The sequence below is a fragment of the Perognathus longimembris genome, chromosome 5, assembly GCF_023159225.1.
Source record: "Perognathus longimembris pacificus isolate PPM17 chromosome 5, ASM2315922v1, whole genome shotgun sequence".
In the NCBI taxonomy this organism is placed as follows: Eukaryota; Metazoa; Chordata; class Mammalia; order Rodentia; family Heteromyidae; genus Perognathus; species Perognathus longimembris.
This window is the reverse complement of record NC_063165.1, coordinates 2860721-2886056: the sequence shown is the minus strand read 5'-3', so window position 1 is coordinate 2886056 and position 25336 is coordinate 2860721. Positions and strand designations below refer to the sequence as shown.

General features: G+C 63.3%; 1 protein-coding gene across 1 annotated transcript; it reads right to left on the bottom strand.

The window, feature by feature from the left end:
• Positions 1-1016: 1016 nt before the first annotated feature.
• Tmprss2 (transmembrane serine protease 2) lies at positions 1017-25045 on the bottom strand. Its single transcript, XM_048346212.1, is given in 16 exon segments — positions 1017-1036; positions 1575-1727; positions 2014-2156; positions 2650-2745; positions 3215-3390; positions 3951-4119; positions 5174-5217; positions 7277-7387; positions 8862-8926; positions 8928-8989; positions 10884-11000; positions 11097-11183; positions 13207-13429; positions 15860-15934; positions 20341-20477; positions 25015-25045. Coding segments are annotated over 15 exon segments (1542 nt in total). The 5' UTR covers positions 20350-20477; positions 25015-25045; the 3' UTR covers positions 1017-1024.
• Positions 25046-25336: the final 291 nt, after the last annotated feature.

Sequence of the window (25336 nt, the reverse complement as noted above, 5' to 3'; positions counted from 1 at the left end):
TCAGGGTCCACGATGTGGATGGGGCAGGGAATGGGGGCGCTGGCCCGGAGCCCCCACCCAGCCGCCGCCCGCAGGTGGCGCTGCCCTCCCTGTTCCAGGGAAAGGGCCCCCCCCCGCCCCTCCTCCACCCCGAGTCCCCCCCCCACCCCTCCTCCACCCGAGTCCTCGGCCGGGCGCCAGCCGGCACCCCGCACGGCATCAGAAGCCGGGCTCCGCTCGCCACACACGGCGGCGCGGGCCCCAGAGCCCCGGAAACGCAAGCCCCGGGCTCAGCGCCCAGCGGGGGGCGGTGGCCGCGGCTCAGGGCGGGCACGTTTCCCCTGTGGCAAGGGGCTAGCGCACCTGCACGGTCCCACAGACCACATACGGGGGGGGGGGGGGCGCGGATGGGCCCCGGGATGGGCCGAGGGGCTCGGGGCTGGGCAATGGCTCAACTGCACCTCGGGGAGGAACCGGGGTGCGCGGGGACCCCCATGTTCCTCACGCGTGTCCCTGCCTCCCGCCGTTCCCGTGTGTGTGTGCATGTGTGTGCACATGCGTGTGCCACGCCCGAAATGTTCCAAAGGCCCGGGGCAGGCCGGCTTCACAAGGGCAGCAGAGCCAGGCCGCGGGCGCCCGCGCACACCCAGGGCCTAAACACGGCCTCCGACTGCGCAGCCCCGAGCCCCTGGGGGCCGGCGCCCGTGGCCTCCTCCCTCCCGGCCGCCGCCCCACCCGCCTCCACGGGGGCCCAGCACGGCCTCGGCGGCCAGGCCCACGCCGGCCCCGCACACCGCCCGGGCACCCTTCCCCACGCGGGCCCGGAGAGCGGCCGGGGAGCAGCAGGCCCGGAGAGCGGCCGGGGAGCAGCGGCCCCGCGCGGGACAGGACGGGGACAGCGCAGCCAGACAAGTGATTCTTTAATGAAGGCGCAGGGCCCTGCCAGCCTCTCGACGGGACGCGGGAGCCGAGCGCGCTCAGATCGGCCCCTGCTGCTCTGTGCGCGGTGTCTGCGGAGGCCGCGGCGTCGGTCAGGACCCGAGGATCAGCTGTTCGCCTGTTCAGCAGACGGGAGGGGAAAGGCAGTCGCGTCTTGAGGCCGACCGGGGCAGCGGGTCAGGGGCGGGAGGGCTGGACTTGCCATGGGCTCTGACGGCCTCGCGATGGCGCTGGGGGCCCCGGCTCCCGGCCTGCCCTGCCCCGCGCTTAGCTCTCTCCTCCCCGTGCCCGCGGGCCCCGGTGCCCGAGCCTCCTGCCTCACCAGACGGCCCGGTTCCGGCTCCCACCCCGCCCTGCCGTCCAGCCTCACCGCAGGCCCAAAGAAATGGAGCCCCGGAAACCTCCAAAGCCCCAGAGAGCTCCCCTCCTTTACGCTGACTTGCTCAAGTGCTTTGTCACAACCACAAAGGAAAGCAGTGGCCGCTGGGGCTGGGGGAGGGGAGGCGGGGGGACGGTGGCCCCGAGGAAGGGGAGACACCGGGATGGGGCAGGTGGCATAACATCTGCCCCAGATCACGGGCGGAGCGGGCGGATCACGGGCGGCTCCACGGCCGGAGCTAGGCCGGGCGCTCGGGGAGGGGGGGGCGGTGAGTTACCCTCATCTGTCGGTAGATCCAGTCTGTGAACACGGTCACGTTCCCGTACACGCCGGGCCGGTACGCCTTGGCACAGCCCGACCCCCAGCTCGTGTCCCCAACCAGCCACCAGATCCCGTTCTTCAGTGTCACCAGCGGGCCCCCGCTGTCGCCCTAGGAGACACAGGGAGCTCCTGAGAGCCGGAAGGCCGTGTGCCGCAGAGCGGGGTGGAGCTCTTCCCTCGGGGACGGCGGGAGTGGTCTCCGCCCTGAGGCGGCGGCGCTTTTGGTGGATTGAGCCGGGATCGGCCGGCGGTTGCTGCGGGGACGGCTGCCGGCCTCTACGGGAGCCGTGGCGTGCGGAACTCCCGCCTTCCCACTGCTGGCGGCCTGCGCTGGCCGGGGCTGCCCGGCGCTGGCTCTGCGTCCCCGGCTCGGAAGCCGATGGCGCCCGGGTTACCTGGCAGGAGTCGACGCTGCCCCGCAGGTACCCTGCACAGATCATGGCCGGCGTGATGAGGTTGTTGTAGACTAGTTTACTGTTACAGTCCGAGGGCTCGATGAGGGGCACCATGGCGGCGTTCAGCACGTCCGAGGTCTTCCCTAAGGACAGGGGGCATCGGCCAGCAGCTCTCAGAAGAGGGGGTGCCCCCCCCCCGGAGCACAAACTCCCTCCCCTCTCCCTTCTCTACCACCGAGTTATACAGCAAGGCTTCCCACTAAGTAGACAGGGAAACTGAGGCACGGAGCCGCATGACTTGCCAGATTTGAACCGAGACCTCCCATTTCTTTGGGGTTGGGGGGGGGGGGGAGGAAGTGATATTAAGACTTGAACTCAGGGCCTGGACGCTGTCCCTGAGCTTCCTCTGGCTGACATTCTCCTACTTGAGGCACAGCTCCACTTCTTGGTGGTGAAGCGGACAGAAGAGTCTCATGGACTTTCCTGCCTGGGATGGCTGTGAACCGTGATCCTCGGATCTCAGCTTCCTGACTAGCCAGGGTGACGGGCGTGAGCCCCCCGCGCTCCCCTGGGGCTCCCACCGCTAAGCCGGGCCGGCGGCACACACCCCACTAGCCAGCACACCCCGGGACTCACCTTTCTCGTACGTGGCGCCCCACCCAGAAATCCAGCACTGCTGCTTGGGGTCAAGCATCAAGCCCGGGTTGGGCAGACACACCGGCTTCACCCTGTCTGTCTCCAGAAGAGAAGCGGGGGTGTCAGCCTCTGGGGAGGCTCTCCCCGGCCTGTCCTCGTGTGTCCCTGCCACGTCCTGCCCAGGAAACCTGGTTCCCATGGGTCCTGGCGTGCCTGCCTCGGCCGGGCACGGTCCCTCCTCCCCGCCAACCCTGGGCCCTGCAGGGCAGGTGGGAGGGGGGAAGGTGCCAGGGCCAGGGCAGGAGGCCGTTTCCCAGCCTGAGTAAGGCACTTCCGGGGGAAGGCCGTCGTCTGCTTCAGCTGGAACCCCCATGGGGCTGGAACCTTCCTTCCCTCAAAGGGAGTGGGGGGAAGGGGGGGGCAATGCCAAGTGAAGGCCGGCACCTCTGCTTAAATCCTGATCTCGGAGGGTCTCGCTTTGGGAACAGATATGGGGCCCCCGCGTGCCCAGCCCTCCCCCAGGGGGAAGCCCGGTCCTCCGCCCCCCGCCGCCCGGGCCGCGCACCGCCGAGGGCCAGGGGCCTCTGCAGCTTGAACAGGGCGATGTCGTTGTTCTTGCTCTTGGAGTCGTAGCCCGGGTGGGAGATCACTTGCTCCACGCGGTAGCCGTAGCCGTAGAACATGAGGGACTGCCTCAAGATGCCCGCGAACACCGTCCAGTACCGGGGGCTGTCAAGAGGCCTGGGAGACACAGGCGGAGGCCGTGACCCACCCCACGCCACGCCCCCCTCCCGGACCCCCGCGGGCCGCAGCACGGTCCTCCGGGCACCCAGCCGGCGCTTCGTCCGCGTGCGCTAATGGGCACTGCGGCTGGCGCGTGCGCGTGCGCGGTGGGGCGGCCGGCGCGTGCGCATGCTCGGTGGGCCGCCGGCGCCTGCGCGGTGGGCGGCTGGCGCGTGCGCATGTGTGGTGGGGCGGCCGGCACGTGCGCATGCGCACTGGGGCGGCCGGCGCGTGCGCGATGGGCGGCCGGCGCGTGCGCATGTGCGGTGGGGCGGCCGGCGCGTGCGCGGTGGGCAGCTGGCGCGTGCACATGCGCGGTGGGGCGGCCGGCGCGTGCGCGGTGCGCGGTGGGCCGCCGGCGCCTGCGCGCTGGGTTCCCTCCCTCAGCACGTGGGCCATGCCGTTCTGAGCGGGCAGAGGGCCGCGCGTCCAGGAGGTCCGAGGGCGCAGGACGTCCCGGGACCGTGGGTGTCCCCCCCCACACCCGCACCCCCAGGCCTCCCGGGAGGCCGACCTACTTCTCCACGCAGTGCGCGGCCGTCACGATCCACTCCGGGGTGATGATGGAGCCTCCGCACACGTGCACGCCCTGCACGTGCAGGCTCACCTGCCACGGCCACTGCTCCAGGCTGGCGCTCCACCCGCCCACGATCCTGCCCTGGCGGCTGGCCGAGGGCACGCCGCACTCTGCGGGGAACAGCACGCGCGGCCTGGGGGGCGCGGCGGGGGAGGGGGGGCCGGCCCCGCCGGTCAGGGTCCCCCCACCGTGGGTGATGGGGGCCAAGAGCTCCCGCAGCCCCTGAGCTAACACAAGCCCTGGTCAGGGGCAGGAACAGAGGGACGGCGGCCCCTGGGAGGAGACTGGAAGCTTCACTGCCATGAGGTCAGTTCTCTATGGGCAGGGACCCCGAGAACCAGAATGGGGCATGTGTGTCCCTGAAGCCCTGGGGTGTCCCAGACTCTGTCTGGGCCATGGGCAGGCTTTGGGGACCCTCTGTGTGTCCCTGTGTGCCTCCTGTGGGGTCCTCCTGCCCCCTGGGGTGGAGGCAAGACGCAGGACGGCTACCTGGTACCTACAGAGAGCGGACTGCAGGAAGCTGCAGTGGGCTCGTCTCGCCCCTTCCCACGTGAGATGAGCCCCCTTGTCCACTGGCCTGCCCCACCCACATGGCCAGGCTTATGAACAGTTTGGGGATCCTAGAGCTGTTCACACTCAAGAGATGGGGGTTCCCCAGGGTGAGCCAGAGCCGCCATGCCAGCGACCTCTCCTCTTTGGGAGAGGGCACACTTGGTCTCTGAGCTCTCTTTCCCAGTGGGGCGGGAGGGGGGGGGGGGGAAGCGGTCCTGACAGCTACTGACTGCTACGTAGCCTGCCATATCACAGCTCCAGAGCCGTGGCAAGCCTGCCGGGGACAAGCCCCCCTCCTCCCCGCAGCTTCTGGGGTTCCCTCACCTGCCCCTTCACTTGCCAAGAAGGAACCCTCCCCACCTGGCCTCCAGCTCAGGGGGCACGAAGGCTGGGGCCTCTGGGTTTTCCTGGGCTTCTGGCCTCCAAGGGAGGCTTGAGGTCCTCCCAAAGTCCCAAACGGAGCCCTTGGCAGGGAGCAATAGGCCTCCAGGGACATCGCCACCTGTCCCCCGCGTCCTTCCCGGGCTGCGTGCCCAGATCCCCAGGGGAGCTCTTGTCTGGAGCTAACGGTGACCATATTGGGCCCCCCAGGGGGAGGCCGGAAGTCCTCACCTATACAGCGCAGGGAGACAACCAACCCCGAGGAACAGCTGTCGCTGGAAAGGAAGAGTGGGGAGTCTGGTCACCAGTCCACAGAGAGCAGAGAGACCCAAGGGTGTCTTCCCCCCATCTCCTGTCTCCGGGGACAGTGCCAGGTTCACCTCCCAGCTCTGTGGTCTCGAGAAAGTTACTTAGCCTCTCTCTTCCTGCTTCCCCTGTGGGGAAAACAGGGTACCGATGCAAGTAAACCATCCTTAATCCAAGGTGCTCCCCACCATCTGAACTTTCTGAGCACCTGTGGCCATGATGCCGCAGGTGGAAGAGGCCTGATCTGACCTCAGGTGGAAGGTGGCAAGCCACATGGGTGTGTGTGTGTGTGTGTGTGTGTTAAAGCATCTAAAGTTTCCTGCCAGCTTTGTGCAGACGGTGACCCGAAACACAGGTGAGCCTCACGCGGGACTTGGGTCCCAGGCCAAGCCACCTCACTGAGCATAAGTGAGCCACAGCTCCACTTCCACTTTTCTGGTGATTCATTGGAGATAAGAGTCTCACGGACTTTCCTGCCTGAGCTGGCTTTGAACCGCGATCCTCAGGTCTCAGCCTCCTGAGTAGCGAGGATGACAGGCTCACGTGAGCCAACCATGCCAGGGGAAATGCCTGGTCTTTGTGTGTTGGCTTTTCGCGGGTAGTGCAGAAGACAGTAAGACACAATATAACATACTTTGCTTGGGAAGGGAAAAATCGAGTTAATCGCTTGGGAATCGAACTTCCCAGGTGATGACTGAAACAGAAGTTGTGGGTGTGCTGTGTTCTACAGAAGACCCCTCGACACACAGAGGGGCCTGGGGCCCGGAGCTGACCAGCAGCCGTGAGGTCTGCTGGACTAGACCATGACGGGGGGGGGGGGGGAGGCAGGAGCCCACCAGCCCCTCCCCCCAGGTCCTCACATCTGAACCAAGCAGCAGGGTCTCACTTAACCTACAGAGTAACATGGCCATCTACAGAATAATCCCCTGCCTCCGTTCTTAGAACAAAAAACAGTAACAACAAAAACCCAAGGCAGCCAATCACAGCATCCCCTCACCTCCAGAACATCCAATGGGAGCAGAGCCCTGCCGCCAGGACCCGCCCACCTCACCCACACCAGCCTGGGTCCTACCAGAAGGTGGGGTACTTCCTAAAGCCTCTTCCTGGGGCTCAGCCGGGCACCTTAGCAGCTACTGGATGCTACGGGGGGGTGTGGGGGGGTGGGGGGCATTAACAAGCACTTTCCTGTTAAGGGGGACAATGTCCAGGAGTCCCTCATACCCTCACTGTCTGGGAAGTGCAGCCTGGCTGCGGGCCGCCCCACCCCCACGCCACACGGACAGCCGCGACATTCTAGACAGTGACCTTCTCTTCTTCCCTCCAACCCGCCCGCCACCTTGGGAGTTGTTCCCGAGGCTCTGGCCAGGGGCGGCATCCTGCTCGCTGCTCTCCCCCCACACACACCCCCACCCCCACCCCCCACCGCCTGGCTCCCATCCCGACTCCTCCACTTGTCTGGGCTCCCTGACTCTGTCACTGTGTGGGACAAAGAGCCACTCAGCTGGCATAAAGGGCCCACAGTGGGGTGTGGGGTTCACCTGCCGGCTCCCACCGGCCCGGCGGCGGAAGCCAGAGCCCCGGACACCTCGGGGAACCAGCCCCGTTCCCGCTCCCTCGGGGGAGGAGGGGACGGGGAGGAAGGGCGGGGGGCTTGTGTGCAGAGAGGAGGAGACGGAGACGGCGCATCTCTCAGATCGGAACCACTCGAGAAGAAGCACCATCCTGCACCCACTTTCAACAGCTGCAGGGAAGGGGGGCGGCCCTGGCGCCCTCCACCCCCACCCCGGCCCGAGCGTCACCGAGCGCCCCGCAACCCAAGCTCAGGCCGGCCTGCTGCGCACGCGGAGCCCGGCCCGGGACGTGTGAGCAGCTGACCTGGCCACGCGTGCCCGAGGGCTCGCCGCCACCCGGCACAAAACACACCCCAAACCGGAGCTCCACCCAGGACGGGAAGAAGGCCCGTGGGGTCCCCGGTTCTTCGCGTGACCACAATCTGCCCCGGGGGGCGGGGGGGGGGCGGGAAAGCACCTGTGGTAAAGTCTCTTGTAGAGGTCAATGTTGCCGGCGCTCGTGTTGAGCTTCAGGAAGCTCGTGGCTCCGCTGTCATCCCGCACCCCTTGGCTAGAGTAGAAGCTGTTCCTGAAAGGCAGGACGTCTGGATTCGAATCAGGGTGAACACGAGAGCACCCACAAGTCCCATTCTGAGTCAGCGGAACCTCTCCGTGTGAGCTTTTAGGAACACAGACTACGCATTCTGACTAAGCAACCTTGCGTCACACCCTTTAGGATCACCCAGTGACCTTGAGGGGTGAAGGACAAGCCCCCCATCCACCCAGCTCCCAAGCCCGTGTGGTTGACACGCAGAGAGGAACCAGGTTGCGTGAGCAGGTGTGGCAGCGCCCCTCGTTAGTGCGGGGGGGGGGGGTGGTGGCACCTGCCCCTGAGGGCCTCAGGAGGCTCAAGTGGGGGGATGGAGGTTCAACGCCGGCCCCCGGCAAGACTGACCGACCCTGACCCTGGCCCTGAGCGTGTGGTCCGGGGAGCGGGGCGCCCCCAGGCTGCGCAGAGGAGTTTCAGGGCGTGCGCTGCGTGGGGAAATTGTGCGGCGAGGGCTGGCATTACGAAGCGTCGCGCCAGCTACGGTGCCAACTTCCTCAGCAAACGGCAATCCGCCTCGAGCAGTGCCACCGGAGTGCCCTGCGACCGCAGAGAGTCACCCACCCGCAGACGCCCCAGGGAGACGGGCAACAGGCCCCCCACCCCCTCCCCCAGGCATGGGGGCAGCCAGCCCCCCCACCACCACCACCAGGACAAGGTTCCCAGGACCCCAGTCAAGAGCATTAAGAGGTGGAGAGCTTTGGGACGCGTCGGGCCCTGGCGCTGTCCTCGTGGATTAATGCCATTCCCTGAGGGGCGGGCTCTTTCTCTTAAGAGCAGGTGTGACAAAGCAGGGCCGCTTCCTCTGTCCCTGCCGCTCATTCGCGTTCCTGCTCCCCCCCCCCAAGCTGAAGCCACACCGGGCTTTGTCAGGTTCCAGCATGGCGCTGCTAGTCTTCCCAGCTCCCGAGCCAAACAAACCGCAGCTCTTCACACGAGTCCCTGTCTCAGGGGCTCTGCTGCAGTTCCCAAACCCAGACCAGAGCTCGGGTGGCTGGGGGTGGGGGGAAGGGGGGGCCTGCAAGGCCGGCCGGGCCCCAGGTCACATTCCCTTGCCTCTCTGCGCAGGACGGAGTGTCTGCTTCTGTTTGTTTGGTTGGTTTTTGGCGGTGCTGGGGTTCGAACTCAGGGCCTCTCACTTGCCAAGTAAGTACGCTACCGCTGGAGCCACTCCCCTTTCTTTCCAGATAGGGCCTCAGTCTTTGGCCCCGGGGCCGGTCTTGAATCTGCAAACCTCCTCCCTCTGCCTCCTGGGCAGCTGGGCTTACAGGCATGGACGCCCATGCCCGGCCTAGACATTTCCACGCGTAATTCTGATGGTCACTTCTCTCCCTTGTCTGACGGCCGTAAGCAGATGCGCTTCCAGGGGGCACTGTGCCCGCTGGGATCCCGTCTCCCTCCAGGGGGCACCGTGCCCGCCGGTACCCCGCGTCCCCACAGGGGGCGCCATGCTCACCGGTAGCCCATGTCCCGGCAGGCGGCCCTGGCGTAGGCATGGGTCCAGTCGTCCTGGCACACGGGGGTACCAGGACTTCCTCTGGGACGAGTAGACCTGAAGGAGGAAGTTGGGTCCGTAGAGGCGAACTGCGGGAGGAGCGAGATTGCCGGTGAGCTTGGGGCCGTGGTCCCCGCCGCCGGGTGACCCCACGAGCCGGGGGGGGGGGGGGGCTCCAGAGGGCCCCCCGCGGGTCCGCGTCGTGCACAGGGCAGCCACGCGGCGTCCTACGCCACGGGCCGAGTGCCGCGCTCACCGCGGGGACGCTGGGCCGCCAGGGCCGTCGTGGCTGCAGCCCCTGCCCGGCGGCGGGGGGGCCGAGGGGCGGAGGCCCAGGGGCGGAGGCCGAGGGCAGAGGCCCGAGGCCGCTCCTAGAGGAGGAGATGTGAGAAGGAAGACAGACCAGGCTCCAGGAAATGCAAACAACAGGTGTTGTCTTTTTGTCTTGTTTGTTCACTTCTCTGTTGGGGGGGGGGAGGGAGGCACAGAAATGGAGGGACGGAGGGTGGGCAAATGCAGCGGCGGTGCTCATCAGAAGACGCTCTGTTGAAAATGAATTATACAGCTGGGGGGGGGGGGGGGACGGTGACCCAGACGTGTGCCAGGACAAGATGCAAGAAGACATTAGATCCAAAGATAACCGGTGCAGAAGAAAGGGGCGGGGCTGGGGAGGAAGCTCCATGGCGGAGCGCGTGCCTAGCCAGTGCCAGGCCCGAGCTCGGACAGGCGAAGGAGAGCGAGCGGGGCGAGGACGGAGGCGGGCCGCGAGGCCGAGGGGCGAGGTGAACCGGACAGCCGCGGTAGGAAGCGGAGAGGCGCCACTCCCAAGAGCAAGCGAGGAATCGACCCAAGAAGACACCCGTGGGTAAGAGGACACCACAGCGCGCTGCTCAGACCCCGGCCACAACACCGGCCAACCGAAAGCACAGACGAACCGACACCCCAACCCCGCCCGGTCTCACTCACAGTCACCCTCACGGCAGGGGGTGGGGGGGACACAAACTCAATCAGACAGACAAGAGGGGCTCGGGGATCCCCAGTGAGACGGGGTGGCGAGGGTGAACAGGAGCTGTCCACCCCACACACACTGAGCCGTCCTTGTCACGTAATAATAACTCATTGAACGCCGGGCCCCTGTGGCTCACACGGGTGTGAGGAGGAGGGAGGCTGAGATCGAGGATTGCGGTTTGAAGCCAGTGGGCCAGGGAAGTCCCTCAAACTTTTATTGCCAATTAATCCCCAAAAAAGCAGTGACTGGAGGGTGCAGCTCACGTGGCGGAGTGCTAGCGGGAGCAGAAAAGAAGTGAAGGACAGCACCCCAGCCCTGAGTTCAAACCCCAGGGCAGGCACAAAGATAGATAGATGATTGATTGATTGATAGATAGATAGATGATTGATAGCTAAATGATAGATGGCCAGATAGATGATTGATTGATAGCTAGATGATAGAGGGATGGCTGGATGGATGATAGATGATTAATAGGCAGACAGATGATGGACGGATGGATAGATAGATGATTGATTAATAGATGATACATAGACAGACAGATAGATGATTGATCACTGAAAACACACAGAGGGGCCGGGCGTGACCAGGGAGAACGGTCGCCACGCTGCACCCTGGGCCCGGTGTGGGGGGCTGGGCTGGCACTGTGGCAGCCAGGAGGACACGTGTGGTGCTGGGTGGGGAACTCGACCCCTCGGAGCCCAGGCTCGGGGGCCCCTGCCCCTCCCCCGGGGCCCCACTGGACCCCTCGGAGCCCAGGCTCAGGGGGGCACGCAGCCCTCCCCCGGGGCCCAGGCTTGGGGGGGCCCCGCCCCTCCCCCGGGGCCCAGGCTGGGGGGGGTCCCCGCCCCTCCCCCGGGGCCCAGGCTGGGGGGGGTCCCCGCCCCTCCCCCGGGGCCCAGGCTCGGGGGGGGGCCGCCCCTCCCCCGGGGCCCAGGCTGGGGGGGTCCCCGCCCCTCCCCCGGGCCCCCACTCACCGCAGCGGTTCTCGTCCTCCCCGTTGGGGCAGTGGGACACCCCGTCACACCACAGGGCGGGGCTGACGCAGGTCCCCGAGGTGCCGCACTCCATCCCGGAGGAGCACCTGCTCCCCACTGGCAGGGAGACGGGGGGTGCGTCAGCGGAGCCCCAAGCCCGCCAGGGAGGGTCATGGGGGGTCACAGCCCCGCCCACAGGGAGCCCGCACTTACGAAACCTCCAGAGCAGGCCTGCGGCCAGCGCCGCCCCCACCAGGACGGCGGCCAGGCCCAGGGTGACGAGCAGCGCCGTCTTCGTCTCTGAGGAGAGAGGGGGAGGGCGGGGCCCGGTCACCTCTGGGTCTCCCGGCCCTGTGGGCCCCCACCATCGCTGCAGTCTCACCCAACACCCCAGCTGAGCACCCCCAAGCCCGGAGAGAAGGCACCTGGCCCACCCGCCACCTGGACTCGGCCTTGGCCACCTCCGGCTGCGCGGACTCCACCGCTCAGTACCTCGCGTCTTGGGAGACACAGGCGGGGTGCAGGCCACAGCTCCGGGGGGGGGGGGGCACCGAGCACCCGGCAGCCTCGGGATTCCTTCTTTAGAAAGGACAGTCCATTATGTGCGTGCGCTGGATTTGAACTCGGGGCCCGGGCGCGATCCCTGAGCGTCTACCACTCAAGCCGTAGCTCCACTCCCAGATTTTGGGCAGTTAACGCGAGATGAGAGTCTCCTGGACTTTCCCCGCCCTGGCTGGCTTTGAACTGAGATCCTCAGATCCCAGGATGATGGGCGTGAGCACCAGCGCTCAACCAGAAATCGTTATTTTTTTTTATTTTTCTATTTTTCTTGGGGTGCCGGGGTTCGCACTCAAGTCCCCCCGCCTGCTGGGCAAGCGCTCTGCCCCCGAGTTACACGCCCCGCCTAAGAGAGCGCATTTCTTACATAGTTCCCCGCGTGAGTTTGAGCTTGAAGGGGGTTGCCCCGCGGCCCCCATTTCTGGGAGACCTCGCTTCTCGGGCACCGGGCTTCATGCCTCGGAGGTGGGGGTGAGGGAGACAAAAGCAGGGAGCCAAAACTCTCACGCGGCGTCCGTCGGAGCGGAGCTTGGCGCCAGGGCCGAGCGTGGCGGCACCCAGCTGCCCCGGGCAGGGTCGGCAGGACGCCAGAGGGCTCTCAAACTCACGGTGCCCGCGGGAACTCCCTGAGACCTGGCCTGGCCCCGGGCTGCAAGGCCAGGGCGCGAGGGGACGGTCCCCACAGCCCCCCGCTGCTCCGCCCAGCCGGGCGCCGCTCAGCCCGGCCTCTGGCGACCCTCAGCTACCTGCACCCCTGGACTGAGGAACTTTTGAGTGTGCATTAGTGTGCAAGTGCAGGCTTCCCGAGGTCTAAACCTGGCCGGTTAACTGAAACAGCTGCAGGGCTTGCTAGAGCAAAGGGATTCAACACCAAAACAAAGCACCACTTACATTCTGAAATAATAACTTAGAGAATAGTTTCAAAGCTGAAGATTATACTTGTAATCTTTAAGTAAGTGTGAAGAGGAGGAAGAGGAAGGGGGGGAAGGAAGAGGAAGGAGGAGGAAGTGGAAGGAGGAGGGAGAGGAAGGAGGAAAAGGAGGAGGAAGAGGAAGGAGGAGGGAAAGGAGGAGGAGGAAGTGGAAGGAGGAGAGAGAAGGAGGAAAAGGAGGAGGAAGAGGAAGGAGGAGGAAAAGGAGGAGGAGGGAGAGAAAGAAGGAAAAGGAGGAGGGGGAGGAGGAAGATGAGGAAAGGACAGAGGACCCCGTACTCACTAGAGAAGCCAGCCCAAATGGAGATCCCGGACGGAGGACCCCGCACTCACTAGAGACCCGAGAATGGAGAGAAAGGAAGAAGACGCAGGATTGGAGGGGTCTGCAAGAGCAATTCCATCTCCAGCCTGCGGAAGGCTCCGCTGGGCAGTCTCGCAGCGGCAAGACCGCGCTCAGTCTGAGCCATTCCCTGACCCCAAAGTGCCGTGACACTGTGACAACCGACCCGCTGCACTCGGGCCACGGCGAGCCAGAGCGCGAGCTACACCGCTGACTCCCACCCGGGAGGGCTCTACCGCATCCCAAAGAACACGCAGCCGTGAGCCTCAGACGGGGGCCGGGAACCGCGGGGTTCCGAGGCCCGCCAGGCAGGACTGGACAGAGGGACAGAGGGACAGAGGGACAGAGGCCCCGGGGACCGGAGGCGAGGCCGGGCGGGCTCGGGCCGGCTGCTGGCGCGAGAGAGCGGGTTGGACGAAGCAAGAGCCCAGTGCAGAAGGCAGATCCAGAAGCCGGGGTGCCGCGTGGGACAGACACACGGAGAGGAGTCCTACTTGAGGGGTGCCCTGCTCCCGCAGGGGGCGACGGCTGCATGCCGGCGGCCGGGCTGGAGGCGCGGGTGAGGATCCTCGGGGTGTACTGGGGGACGGGGGACGGGTAGTACGAAGCCGGGAACGCCACGTAGGGGTTGGGAGACGCGGCTTGGGGCGGAGGGTACAGGTGCTCCGGCTGGTAGCCATGATTCTCGTAGAAAGGCCCGATGCCTGGTGGTGGCCCCTAAACAGGCGGGAGGAAGATAAACGGCTTAAAACGCCGGCTCGCGCGGAGGGGTTACGTTTGTGACACCGCGTGACACCCCCGCGGATTCAAATGCCGCACCTAGGATGCGGTCACTTTATCTAGAACCGCCGGATCACGGCTCCCAACCACCCAGAACCCTCCTTGGGCCGTGGCTGCCCTTTTTTGTTTCCCCCTTCTTGCCATTTACTCTTTGAAATGAAGAAAAACCGACAAACACTGGGATTCAGCAGAGAGGGAAAAATAATTATAGGGCCCAGGTATGCTAGTGAGGAACATGTCTGTAATGCAAGCCACACAGGAGACAGAGACAGGAAGACCGCAGCTCTAACCCAGGCCACGCAAAAGCATGGGACCCTGCTTCGAAAACAAGGTACAAATACAACGAAAGGACAAGGGGTGTGTCCCAAGTGGTAGAGTGCTAGCCTTGCAAATGTAAGGGCAGGAGGGAGGAGAAGGAGGGAGGGAGGAGGAGGAGGAGGAGGAGGAGGAGGAGGAGGAGGAGGAGGAGGAAGAGGAGGAGGAGCAGGAGGAGGAAGAGGAGGAGAAGGAGGAGGAAGAGGAGGAGGAGGAGGATCTTAGACTTGAATCCACAAGACCGTCTCCTCCCGCAGGCGTGATGCACAGGATTCCCGAAATCCTGGTCTAGGACAGGACAGACACAAGTGTTTCTTGTCTGCTTCCCTAAGCCCAGTCCTGGCCTATAAATGACATTGCAAATGTCCAGAAAGAAAGGTTTCTCCGCTGCCCTTCCCGGCAGGACCGCGCGAGCAAGCGGGGTAGCCGGTCAGGAGCCACGACCAGCAGAATCTCACTGCGGTCAAGAGCAGCCCTCAGCCCCAGGGCAGGCCGGGTTTGGAGCCTGACCACGGCGTCTCCCGGTGGCTGCAGGTGCCAGATCTCAGCCCTGATACGGGAAGACGCCGCCCTGGGAAGCCTGCCCGGCCCTGCTCTCTCCAGCCCAGCCCTCCTTGGCGTGGGTCCATCCCTCTTGCCCAGGGTGTTGTTAGGAGTGCTGCCGGAGTAAACGTCCTTCCGGTCCTCGTGCCTGGGCCCAGGGCACAGAGTCCACCCTCCCGGCAGTATGTCTTTCTGGGTCAAAGTGTGTACAACGGGAGCATGGAAGAAGAGTCCTGGCCTGCCATGCATTCCTGGCCCCTGCCTCCACGATGGCCCTCCTGGCCCAACACCATGCTCGTGACCTATTCCCAGCAGGCACTGGGCCCACAGACAGCAGTTCTGTCCATCCATCCATTCATCCATCCATCCACCCACCCGTCTATCCACCCATCCATCCATCCACCCACCCATCGTCCATCCATCCATCCACCCATCCATCCATCTACCCACCCATCCATCCACCCATCCATCCATCCATCCACCCATCCACCCAGCCACCTATCCATCCATCCACCCACCCACCCATACATACATACATACATACACCCACCCACCCATCCATCCACCCATCCATCCATTCGTCCACCCACCCATCCATCCATCCATCCATCAATCCATCCAGTCAGCCAGCCATCCACTCATTCTATTTAAGTATTTGCACAAAGGGGTTTCCGTTCACCAGGTCAGTTTGTGCATCTTGATCAATTTTGCTCCTCTATTTCCTAGTTCCACTTTCACCTATGTACCTGGAACAGTATGACTGCGTTTTCTCACCCTTCCTCTCTTCATTTATCTAGTCCCCCTTTTCGGGGGGAGGGACAGTCTTGGGGTGGAACCTGGGCACCTTCCCTATGCTTTCTGGCTCAGCGCTGGTGCTCTATTACTCCGACTGAGGTGGTCACTTGGACACAACCGTCTCGTGCACTTTTTCTGCCCAGGCTGGGTTTGAGTCGGGATCCTCAGATCTCAGCCTCCTGAGCAGCCAGGGAGCACTCCCCAGCGGCGGTGCGCTTTCCCGCAGGACCTCGGGACATACCCTCACTGTGCACTTCCTTCAGGCAGCAGATGAATGGGTCAGGCATGACAGGAGGCCCACACTGCATTTTCCCCGGGGGGTGAACTCTGGGGACAGGGACAATGGTCTGCCAGGTCTGCCCAGTGCCTCATCCACTCGAGACGCCCCCCTCCCCGCCCCAGGCTAGTTGGAAGCACCCTGCGCCCTCCGCGACTCTCAAAGCGAACACAGGAGGCCGGGACCGCAGACTTTAACCCCGCGCAGCCTGGACTTCCAGTTCCTTCCACACAGGCCTGGCTCCACCCCTGACCCCTGCTCCAGCCCACACCAGTACACACACACACACACACACACACACACACACACACACACACACACACACACACACACCGACTTGGCTCTCAAAAGTGCTGAGCAGTATCCACTCCACGGCAGGTAATACCAGAGGAACAGGAGCTGGGGAAATGCCAGCCAGGTAATGATTAACCACGTACCGAGTTTAAAGCCATCCTGGTCCCAGCAACAGCAGCATCGGGGTAAAGACGCGACTCGGGCTCCCAGAAGCCTGCTTGGGAGAAAGAATCACGAGACCGTAACGTTGCCACACGGGCAGGATGTTTGTTTGAGTTTTTATCATTGTATTTTTTTTCTTTTTTGGTCCTGGGGATTGAACCCGGGACGTTGCACTCTGCCACGGAGCTACGTCCCAGCCTAGCTTTCAAGATCAATCTGGAAGGAACTAGAAGACTCGTAAAGGTTGCCTCTCACCAGAACGAACTGCAATCCTGCCACTGACCTTGAACCCACCCCCCTTCCCTACCCCTGTCCTCCTCTGCGAGGAAGCCTGGCCCTTGGGGGTGAGGGCCGGGCTGCCAGCTTAACTAGCCTGTCCAGGAGAACCTGACCTTGAAGAGGGACGGACAAGCACCCAACACCACGAGCAGCACCCAGAAGAATGACCCAGGCTGAGTCCAGGTCTCCAGGACCAACTGCCCCCGTGAGTCCCCCCCCCCCCCAGCAGGGGCCACGTGATCCCCGCTCCCCCCTCCCGGGTGTGTTCCAGCTACCAAAAGGAGAACTGGCAAAACGAAAAGCAGCCGTGCTGGCGGCTCCCACCCCTAATCCCAGCTACGGAGGGGCTGAGCCCTGAGGATGAGAGAGTCACCCCGCCAATCGGCCGGGAGAAACAAGATCAACTGGACATGGACACACGGCTCACGCAGAGAATGCCAGCTTTGGGAAGAAAAAGCCAACCGAGAGCTCAAGGCCCTGAGCTCAAGCTTCAGTACTGGCACGTGTGTGTGTATGCGCGCACACACACACACACACACACACACAATCAGCCAAGACGAGCAGCAATGAGGAAAGCTGTAGCCCTCACGGCCCCGCCGACAGCCCTGTGTGAAGAGTTACCACTGGCATTCAGAGACATCCACCCGCGTTCCAGCCGAGCCTCGCTCCTGCCAGGACAGCCGGGCACCGGGCGCTCCGACCTCTGACCCCGGGCACGCTTCCCCACAGAGCCTGGCTTCAGAAAGAGCCCCGCACAGTCAGCTGGCCAAGAACCCCCACTCTGGACGCCTGGACACGTGGCCACTCCCCCCAGAGCAGGCTCCTCGGCCTCCCCCATCCCCGGGAGACCCCCGGCCACCCTGGCCTGCCTTCCACAAGAACGCCATCCAGGCACAATCCCCCAGGACACCTCCTGGTGACGGCCCATCCGCTCACCCGCCCTGCTTCCGGGCTGAAAACCCCTTTAGCTCAAATTCGGAGTCACGGCCATCTCTGCTCACCACTGAGAAGCCCACTAAATCAACACTGCATCTCCTTTCCTTAACAAAGCATATGGAACCTGCTTTCCTTCCTTCCTTCCTTCCCTCCTTCCTTCCCTCTCTCTCTCCCTCCCTCCTTCCTTCTCTCTCTCCCTCCCTCCCTCCTTCCTCTCTCTTTCCTTCTTTCTTTCTTCCTCCCCTCTCTCCTGAGGGATTCTCCACTTCTCCAGCTGAGCTTGAAAATCTTCACATGACCAAGGCAACGTTCCCAGCGCAAGTCCGGGGCCCGCGCAAGGTCTGTGCAGCCGGCCACCTTGGGGTTGGGACCTTCCCATCTGTGGGAGCCTGGCACACCGCAGAGTCCTGACACAAACAGCAGCAAGCCACATGGCACACCCCACAGCCGTGGTCGTGGTGACTCTGTTTCCCCCGTGTGGGATCCTCCCCTTCCCTGTGCACATTCGCTCTGCTCCTGGGCCCTGGCTCCTCCACCTGCAACTGTAGTCTGGAATAGCACCTCCTGCAGGCCAGCCCAGGCATCGCATGGGTACTGACAGGAAACAAGCCTCCTGTGTGTATGTACAGTAAGTGCTACTTGCGTCTTGGTTCTATAAGCAGCATCCTAAAGCTGGTGAATGTCTAGTAGTCTGCGCTGGGGCTGGGGCTGATCTGTGGCATTCGCAGATTCGCGTGTGATGCGTGCTTCTAGCAGGCCACGGACCTATCACCTCTCCGAGCTCAGTGGAACATTGCTAGTCTATCTCCTAACCAAAGTTCATATCTGGATAATTACACAACAACAAGATACCCCCTAAACTGCCAGGCACTGCTGGGTTACCGCCTGTAATCCTAGCAGCTCAGGAAGCTGAGATCTGAAGATCACAACTCCACGTTAATTCAGGCAGAAGGGCCCACGAGATGCTCATCTCCCACTAGCCAGCAAAATACCAGCCTGGAGGCATGGCGCAAATGGTAGAACACAAACTACGAGTGGCAAAAGCCAAGCAAAAGCTCTGGTTGAAAAGAAAGACACACACACGCACACACACACACACACACACACACACACACACACGCCAAGCCAAACCAACAACCTGTGAAGAATAAGCATATGAGCATGACTTTGAGCTCGTCGCAGTAAAAATGCGCCCCCTTATTGACTCTTGATGTGCAGATAAAATAGAAGCAGCAGGTCACGTGGAGAGCCTTGAGATGACTTTCAAGGTTACAAACAAAGTCAGTGGTTTTCTGGGTGAAAGGGACCATCACTTAAACGGAAAACATACACACTGATCAAAACGGCGTGCCAGGCCCGGGCTCCTGCCCCTCTCCTGGGCCTGCCTTGTGGCGCCAGGACTCCCGCTGGCCCCCGGGGCTGGCCTGCCCTCTCACTCCTCAACAGCAGCAAGCCCCTGCCCCCGATCTTGCCGAACGGCGAGGGGACACCAGCTCCTCCCTCCAGCCTTCCCACGCCCGCAGCTCCGCTGTCTCCCCAGTCACAGGTTGGGCTGAAGTTTCAGGAAATGAAAATGTGACCCGCTGGCAGGCTTCCCAGTGGAGGAGCCCTCGGAGAGCCACGGGGACTCGGGGTTCAAAATCCAAGCTTGCTATTCAGTGGCGGTCACTCCCTAACTGAGCGAGGAGGAGCCGGGAAAGGACGGAGCGCGGAGAGCCGCAGCCAGGAACGGCCCGGCTAACGTGGCCGGATCCAGAAGCAAGCTACTGGACAACCTCATCATCTTGCCCGTGACCCCAGGGCCCACGAAACACGGGGGGCCAGAAATACCAAGTGCGTCCAGCTCGGTGCCCATGGGCAAGCAGCTGGCAGCCTCCTGGGGCCAAGGAGGACAGAAGGGAGGCGAGGGGCTGCGCTGGAATGGGGGAGGGCTGCGCTGGAATGGGGGAGGGCTGCGCTGGAATGGGGGAGGGCTGCGCTGGAATGGGGGAGGGCTGCGCTGGAATCCGGTGTACAAGAAGCGCACCACAAACACCCGGGGAATCCCTCCGTCCCGTCTGTCTTAAAGCTGCATTTCCAGGCTGGGGCTGAGGGCTCACGCCTCTCGTCCTAGTGACTCAGGAGGTTGAGATCTGAGGCTGAAGGTTCAAGGCCGGCCTGGACAGGCAAGTCTGTGAGACTCTGAACTCCAATTAACCAGCAAAAAGCTGGCAGTGGAGACAGGGCTCGAGTGGTGGAGTCCCAGCCTTGAGTGAAAGACAAGCACAACAGAATGAATAAGTGACACTAAACAGGTCGATGCATAAACGAGCGGGAGTTGCGCTTCCCAGCCACGCAGATGGGTCTGGGAGAAGGGCAGCGTTCGATCCGGGTGTGAGGAGACGGGCTGTGCGCGGCCCTCTGCGGCCACTCGGAGGGCGGACGCCTGCTCTGGGGTCTGGACGGGCAGCCTCGGGCAGCACTTCGGGAAACCCCACGCCAAGAGGGCAAGGGTAGACGCGGCGGGAAGCCTCTCCTGCCGCTGCCTCCCGACGTCCCTGGCCCCCCCTGGGCCGTCCTGCCGTAGGACGCAGCCAGCCCCGGGGCGGCCCGCCCGCCCGCCCGCCCTGCCCTGGGGCTGCCTGCCCGGCCACGGGCGGCAGGACAAAGCTGTCTGTGGGGTCCACTCTGCCCTCACAACGCGGGGACGCTGCTCCCGGAACAAGAAGAGTTCCGGGCCGTAGCTTCTTCCCTACGCAGGTCTCTGAACTCTTCTGGAGACTTCAAACAACCGGAGCTGGGGTGGGGGGCACGGGGGAGTTGCAGCATGGAGGTCCCCCCATCACCACCCCCCATCACCACCCCACGCACTGCTGTCCCCCCTCCAAGGCCCACGCACCGGACGCTGCTCAAGTTGCGGGAGGTACAGGGGAGCCACCGGTCTGCGCCCTTAGTTCCACCTCCAAGGTCTCGCAACTGCCACTCACGAGCACCCCCCTCCAAGAAAGCGACGCTGAAGAGAACCCTCCTGTGTCCCCAGGGCACTAACCCAGCGCACAGTCCTCCCCTTCGGGGCTAGCACCCCTTGGGCTACAGTTAGACTACAGCGGGACTTCGGTGCCAGTCCAACAGGAACAAGCACGAGCCCGTCCCGTGAAGGCATGCGTGACTGAGGAAAGGGCTGAGGAGCAGGCGGAGGGAGGAAGAAGAGGGAGGGGAGGGGAGGAGGCGGGGAAAACGGGGGGGGGGGGGCTCACAAAAGGCTCACCTGTACCATCCGAGTTCCTTTTCCTATGAATGCGTCATTGTCCCAAGGAGATTACCAACTTTTTAGGGCAGGAATCAAGTCTGGCTTGCTCTTTCTTTCTTTCTTTCCTTCTTTCTCTTTCTCTCTTTGTCTCCTGCCTGGATGAGTAAGAGGAAATAGAACAAAAAGAAGGAAGCCCATCACCAGCCTCGCGGTCACCTGCGGATCCAGCCGCATGGGTGCCCAGACCACCAGGCAGGTGCAGTGGTGCCCGGCTCCTCCACAGAGACCTCCTGGTATGCCCAGGCGGCCAGCTCAGGGTGAGCACCCGCCCGCCTGCCCGGTCCCAGTGCTCCTTGGGGACAGTACCCACGGCTGGGTACACCACGGCTCGGGTGACAAGCTCCCTAAGTCAGTGCTCGCTGCCCGAGGGCCACGCAGGGAGAATATCACGACAGCAGACGCGGTTCACAATCCGTATCTAAGGCGCTATGTGGACAAGGGGCTCAGCACCGCCCATGAACCCCCCCTCCCCCCCCCCGCGGTGACGCCGCCGTCGGGAGCAGGAAGTATCGGAACGACAGACTTGGACGGAGCTCAGGAAGCCGTCTGCAACACTTAGGAAGTTCAAGTCAGGGCCTGATCCTGTAACCAGAATTCTCCAGGACCATCTCTAACTCCATCATCCCTAGAAAGATCTCTCCTCCTCCGTCTTGCCCTGCCACACACACCCCTGCCGGGACAGCCCCTGGGAACGCAATGGCCTGCAGGGGAATTTGACACCAGGTCTCAAACCTCCTGACAAACAAGCCATCATAAAGCCTGGGCTTAGCCAGGCCCAGGCACCGAGGGCACCTAGAATCCCAGCTACTCGGGAGGCTGAGATCTGAGGATCGAGGTTCAAAGCCAGCCCAGGCGGGAAAGCCGATGATACTTCTTAACTCTAATCAATCACCAAAACAATGGAAGTCGAACTGTGGCTCGAGTGGTTGAGCGTCAGCCTTGAGTGAAAAAGCCAAGGGACAACACCCAGGCCTTGGGTTCAAGCCCCAGTACCAGCACACACACATACACACATACACACATGGTGGCGGGGGGGAAGCAAAAAAGAAAAGGAGGGAGGGAGGGAGGGAGAGAGGGAGGGAGGGAGGGACTATGCTCCTAGCACCCCTGCCCCATTGCCAGAGCCTTGCCCCTCAGTCCTACCGAGCATCTGCCGGGCCCGTGGCCCCGCGTGAAGCCCCTGGAGCTCAGGCACGCGGGCCGGCCGGCCTTTCCAGCCTCTGTGCTTCCTTATGGCTGCCCTGCCCGCCGCCCGCCCCGCCAGCTCACCTGTGTACACACGCAAAGTGCCCAGCATTCCTGGCCTGCCCCTGCCTCCACGGGGAGCGGAAGCCCGTCCCCGCGTGCCCTGCCCTCCTCAACGCCCAGCCATGCACACGCAGGGCACGGCCCGTGCGCCCCCTCGGAACACGGCGGCCCCGGGGCTGCCCCGCTGTCCACCCAGATGCCTCCCACCCGCGCCCCCTCTCCTGCCCATTGCCCAGTGGCCGTGGGGAAAGCCGGCCCCACTCAGGTCACCCCTCGGGGCCACCAGGGTCTCTGATCTCCTTGCTCCTGGCCCGGGGCAGGGGTCCTGAGCCAGCTTCCTCCATCCACAACACCTGCGGGGCAGGCGAGGGGCTGAGCTCTCTCCCGGTCAGCCTTCGGGGCTGAGCCTGGCGTCGGGCTCTCGATGCTCCTGCACCCACCCCCTTCCAGCTGGCAAAGACCCCCCCCCAGCTAGTTCTGGCCACCCAGTATGCGTGTGTGTGGTGGGGGCGGGGGGGAAGGGGGGGCTCCTGGTGGGTGACCTTGGAAGGGAGGAAGGGCAGGGAACACGGGAAGGAGTTTAGCAACTGTAGGCTGAGGGACAGGACAGCCAGGAGAGACAGCAGAGGAAGGAGAGCCCCCCACCCCCCAACACCGCAGCCCCCCGCCAGGGACGCCACAGCCCCAGACCACCCGTCCCGCTGCCCCCCCCCCGCCCCCAGCAGGGCATTTCCCCGCCCACCAGGCTGCACAGGGGTCCCTGACCCAGGCTCTCCCAGCTCCCCAGGAGTCACCCCACCGATGGAGACAGAGCAGGATGGGGACTGCAGGCGGGGGTGGGGGGCTCATCCCCACTGTCTGGAAGAGTCCAACCTCCGTGAGGCCCCCAAGCTGGGGCAGCCGACTCGGCGAGGAGATCACGGCGACCGGCCGGCGAGGGCACTGCCTCCCTGCCCGTTCCCATGTTCCCGTCACCTGGGACGCCACACGGGCCCCCCCACGACGGAGCCCCGGGGCCCGCGGTCCTCACGCCGCAGCAGCCCAGGCCCCAGGTGGGGCTCCGGGTGGGGCTGCAGGAAGGCTCAGCTCTGAGATTGGGGAGAAAATCAGCCTAGTTGCAGAGAAAGCGGGTTTGAATCTCGACTCCCTGGACCTCCTCAGCTACGCCCCCCCCCCCCCCCGCAAGCTCTCCTCTCTACCCGCTGTGCCGTTCTGACCTCGGGACTGATGCTAAGGCAAGGGTCACCCATCCCCTCTAAGCTCCCTGCACCCCACTCCTAACCCAACAGGAGGATCACGGAGCTGGAGCCCCCCATCCCCCTCCCCCCGCCCTGCTCCTTAGGAGTCCCTGGGTGCTGTCACCTAACCTCTCCGCCTTGATTTCCCTATAACTGAGTTGAATACATTATAAAGGTGCATGGCTGGACAAAAGAAATCGAGCGTGAATGAATACCTGCAGTGATTACTATAAGGCCTGTGTGAGAGAACTCAGCTCCTTCCATCACCAGGTCAGGCGGCCAAGGGCAAGTAGACCCCAGAGCTCAGCCTTTGGCTCCAGCAAGAAACCAACTTTGTTCTTAGGAAATCAACCTTAGGGGTATACGGAGAAGGAAGTGACTGCTAACCAGGACCAGTGAGATGTGCGAAGAAAACTTCAAATGGAAAATTCTTCCAGGCCTCCAGTCCTTACAGGGTGGGGAATAAACCCTGGAGCCCGGGGCTCACACCTGTAATCGTAATCCTAGCTTCTCAGGAGGCTGACATGTGAGGACAGCAGTTTGAAACCAGCCTGGGCAGGAAAGCCTATGAGACTCTTATCCCCAACTAACCACTAAAACAAACAAACAAAGCCAGAAGTAGAGCTATGGCTTAAGGGCTAGAGCATTAGCCTTGAGCAGAAACAAAACACTCAGGACAGCACCCAGGCCCTGAGTTCAAGCCCCAGAACCAGCACAAAATAAAGCGAGTGGGGAAAGCCTGTCAGGAGAGACATAAGCTGTCTGGTGGTTTCGGGAGGCGGAGAACACAGGGACTCAGAGAGAACACTGCAGTAACTCAACTTCCGCTCACAGGCCACAAGCCTTGTAGGCCGTACCTAGGGCAGGAATTTCTCACAAGCAAACTCAACAAGGGCTCAAATCCCAAACGCTTATTCTGTGCTCCTCACCCCGGAGACGACCAGGGTTCAATCTACGGAGAGTATACTTGCAACAGGTACTGACTAAACGACTTCTGCTGAAAAGCTCTGCTCAGTTCCTTGGGCCCATGAAGAACTCACAAAATTTAGCACCAGCGAAGCTTGGCGTCCCCGCCTCCACGTTGAATGTGTCTCTGCTCTGCGGTCACTTCGAGAACATCATTCCCACCCGAGACTGAAACCACCTCAAAAGAGCAAGCAGCAGGGCCCGGCAGGACAGACCACCCCCAAGCGAGGAGAATGACCTGTAATGATGAGGCTGCACCCCCAGAAAAGGAGGAATCAACTCATGAGAATCACACTGCTCCCCTAAACTGGTGGCCAGACCCCAGTGGCCAGGATTGAGATAAGGACCGACCAGCACACACCAGCATCTGGGCCTGTTGATCCATACCTTTCGCCCCCTGACCCCTAATTCTTCCTCGATCTAAACCTAGCATTCCTATCCGTACCCCGCAGGTGGCCGATGACGTGCTACCTTCCCGTGGCATCACCACGTAACAGTCTCCTTTCTCTGCCCGCCACCCTGCCCCTTGGGTGGTACAGACCGGGCAGGCTCCTGGCGCGCTAGCCTTGCCTGCCACTTGCACTGTGATGCCCCTCTTGGCTGAACTCTCCAGCGCGGGCAGGGAGGGATAAAGCCGAAGATAAAGCCGACGGGGCGGCCTTTACCAGCTTCAAAGACCCAGAGACTGAAGTGTTGAGCCTCCATCTCCAGACCGAGGTCCCAGCCCAAGGGGCCTCCCCTCCCCTCCGCGGGGGCCTGGGCTCCTTCCTCCTCCGAGGGTCCCTGGAGCCCCAGGGGCCTCTAGTGGGAAGGGGCGGGAGCAACTCTTCAGAGGAGCCTCCCCGCCCTCTTCTCAGGACGCACTGCAGAGCTAAGGAGATGGGACCCAGGGATCTGAGGGTCAAAGTTTGAAGCCAGCCCGGGCAGGGAAGCCAGTGGGATTCTTATCTGTAATTAACTACTAGGGAAAAAAAAATTTTTTTAAGCTGCAAGTGGAGCTGTGGAACGAGTGATAAAGACCCGCTAAAGGACAGTGTCGGGGCCTGGGGTTGGAGACCCCTTCCAGGGGTGGAGAGGTGGGGGTAGGGGACCCCGGGGAAAACCTGCCCAGCCCCCAGGCTTGGGGTGGGGGGAGGGCAGCGGCTTCCCGGGCTCTCACTTCCTGGACGGCCTTCCTCACCTCCCGGCCAGGTAAACTCCAGCTCTCCCAGGCCAGCCGCCTTGGTAATTTTCCACTGTTCCACCGGGGTCCCGAGGGTTGGGGACTCGGGGGCCACCGGCCGGGAAGGGGCAGCAATCTCCAGGCCCAGCCCCGGATGACCCCGTCCCCCCCATCACCCCCTAACCCAGCCCCCCGCCGGCCCCACCGGGGACTGAGCTGCGGGACCGGCTGGGCCGCGCGCGCGGCGCCCACGGGGCGGCTCCTCCGCGGGGCGCGGTGGACCGAAGCGCCCCGGGCCGGGCTAGGCCTTCGCCCCGGCAGGCGGAGCTGCTCCCCGGCC